This window comes from Drosophila takahashii, chromosome 2L, assembly GCF_030179915.1.
Source record: "Drosophila takahashii strain IR98-3 E-12201 chromosome 2L, DtakHiC1v2, whole genome shotgun sequence".
NCBI classification, from domain to species: Eukaryota; Metazoa; Arthropoda; class Insecta; order Diptera; family Drosophilidae; genus Drosophila; species Drosophila takahashii.
Window position 1 is genome coordinate 26,806,464 of NC_091678.1, and position 1,381 is coordinate 26,807,844.

General features: G+C 42.9%; 1 protein-coding gene across 1 annotated transcript; it reads left to right on the top strand.

The window, feature by feature from the left end:
- The first annotated feature begins 807 nt into the window (after nt 1-807).
- On the top strand, nt 808-1,141 carry LOC123002845 (histone H2A-like). The gene is made up of 2 exons (XM_070219551.1): nt 808-990; nt 1,079-1,141. The coding sequence occupies exons 1-2, from the start codon at nt 808-810 to the stop codon at nt 1,139-1,141; spliced, it is 246 nt and encodes an 81-aa protein (XP_070075652.1).
- The last annotated feature ends 240 nt before the right edge of the window (nt 1,142-1,381 follow it).

Below are 1,381 nucleotides of genomic sequence, written 5' to 3' on the forward strand. Positions count from 1 at the left end.
ATTCCTCCTCTTCGCAGTCAGTAGAACTGTCGGAGCTGGAGTCACATTCATATTCCTCATATTCGTCGTCTTCGGATGTGTGTCGACGTTTAGTATTTCCGGATTCGAAATCCATTTCTTCACCGCTAACGTGAGTTGGGTCCCCGCCCGTTGTATTGTTATTGTCTGCTATTGCAGCATCCTGACTGTTAGTTGGATGTGCAAAGCTCGTTGTCATTGTAGAATTTAGTTTTGGAATACATTCCAATGTTGGTTTATCAGGTGTTTCCGGTTGTAAGTTAATTTTGTTTTTTTTTGCAGTTTTAGTGTATGGCATGTTTTTTTGTTTAAAGGACACTTTATGGGGTTGACATTTTTTGCTTATCTTTGCGTTGGCAAGTTGTTGTTTAAATGTTTTGATCACTGAGGGATCCATTTTGAACTTTCGATTTTGATTCAGTCACTATCTGATTTAATTCAGTCACTATCTGTGTTTTCACTTTTCTCGGAATTTGCGTTTTTTTCTTAGAATTCTAAGAGAGCAAGTTTTTCCGAGAAGCCTTCTTGGCTGCCTTTCCACTAGTTTTAGGCGGCATTATTCACTTCACTTATGATTTCACAAACACAATTCACTGATCATAGTGGTGCGAAGAGAGTGTTCAGCTTTATACTTTTTTTCGAGCAATGTTTTCAGGTCTATGGCACCCACCCCTAACTGAACGCGCAGGCAGACGAAAAAGTATAAATACGTGGCTACCCGGGGCTGGGCGAGCATTCAGTGTGTTTTCAGTGTGTAAAGTGAACCAAGTGAAATACTCGTAAAGCAAAATGTCTGGTCGTGGAAAAGGTGGCAAAGTGAAGGGAAAGGCAAAGTCCCGCTCGAACCGTGCCGGTCTTCAGTTCCCAGTGGGCCGTATTCACCGTCTGCTCCGCAAGGGCAACTATGCCGAGCGTGTTGGTGCCGGCGCTCCTGTTTACCTAGCTGCCGTGATGGAATATCTGGCCGCTGAGGTTCTCGAGTTGGCTGGCAATGCTGCCCGTGACAACAAGAAGACTAGGATTATTGAACAAGCTGCTCTCCGGTGTCACCATTGCCCAGGGCGGAGTGCTGCCCAACATCCAGGCCGTTCTGTTGCCCAAGAAGACCGAGAAGAAGGCTTAATCGTTTTAAAAGCGGAGCTCATTTGTACATACAAACATATACCCAACCGTCCTTTTCAGGACGACCACGTTATTACCAAAGAATAGAAGATTTACATATACGAATATGATTTAATTTTAAAAATAAACTATAAAACTGCTTGAAATATAACATTGAGACTTAAATGAACTCAAATGGTACAAATGGTAGGTTCACAATACTATTCGGAAGCTAATGTTGGATTTGTTCGGCCGTCGGTCC

Excerpts from the sequence above, each read along its gene's own strand:
- LOC123002845 (XM_070219551.1), top strand. The coding sequence starts at position 808 with ATGTCTGGTCGTGGAAAAGGTGGCAAAGTGAAGGGAAAGGCAAAGTCC. Across the intron at positions 991-1,078 it reads TGGAATATCTGGCCGCTGAG|GGCGGAGTGCTGCCCAACAT; the intron begins GTTCTCGAGTTG and ends ACCATTGCCCAG.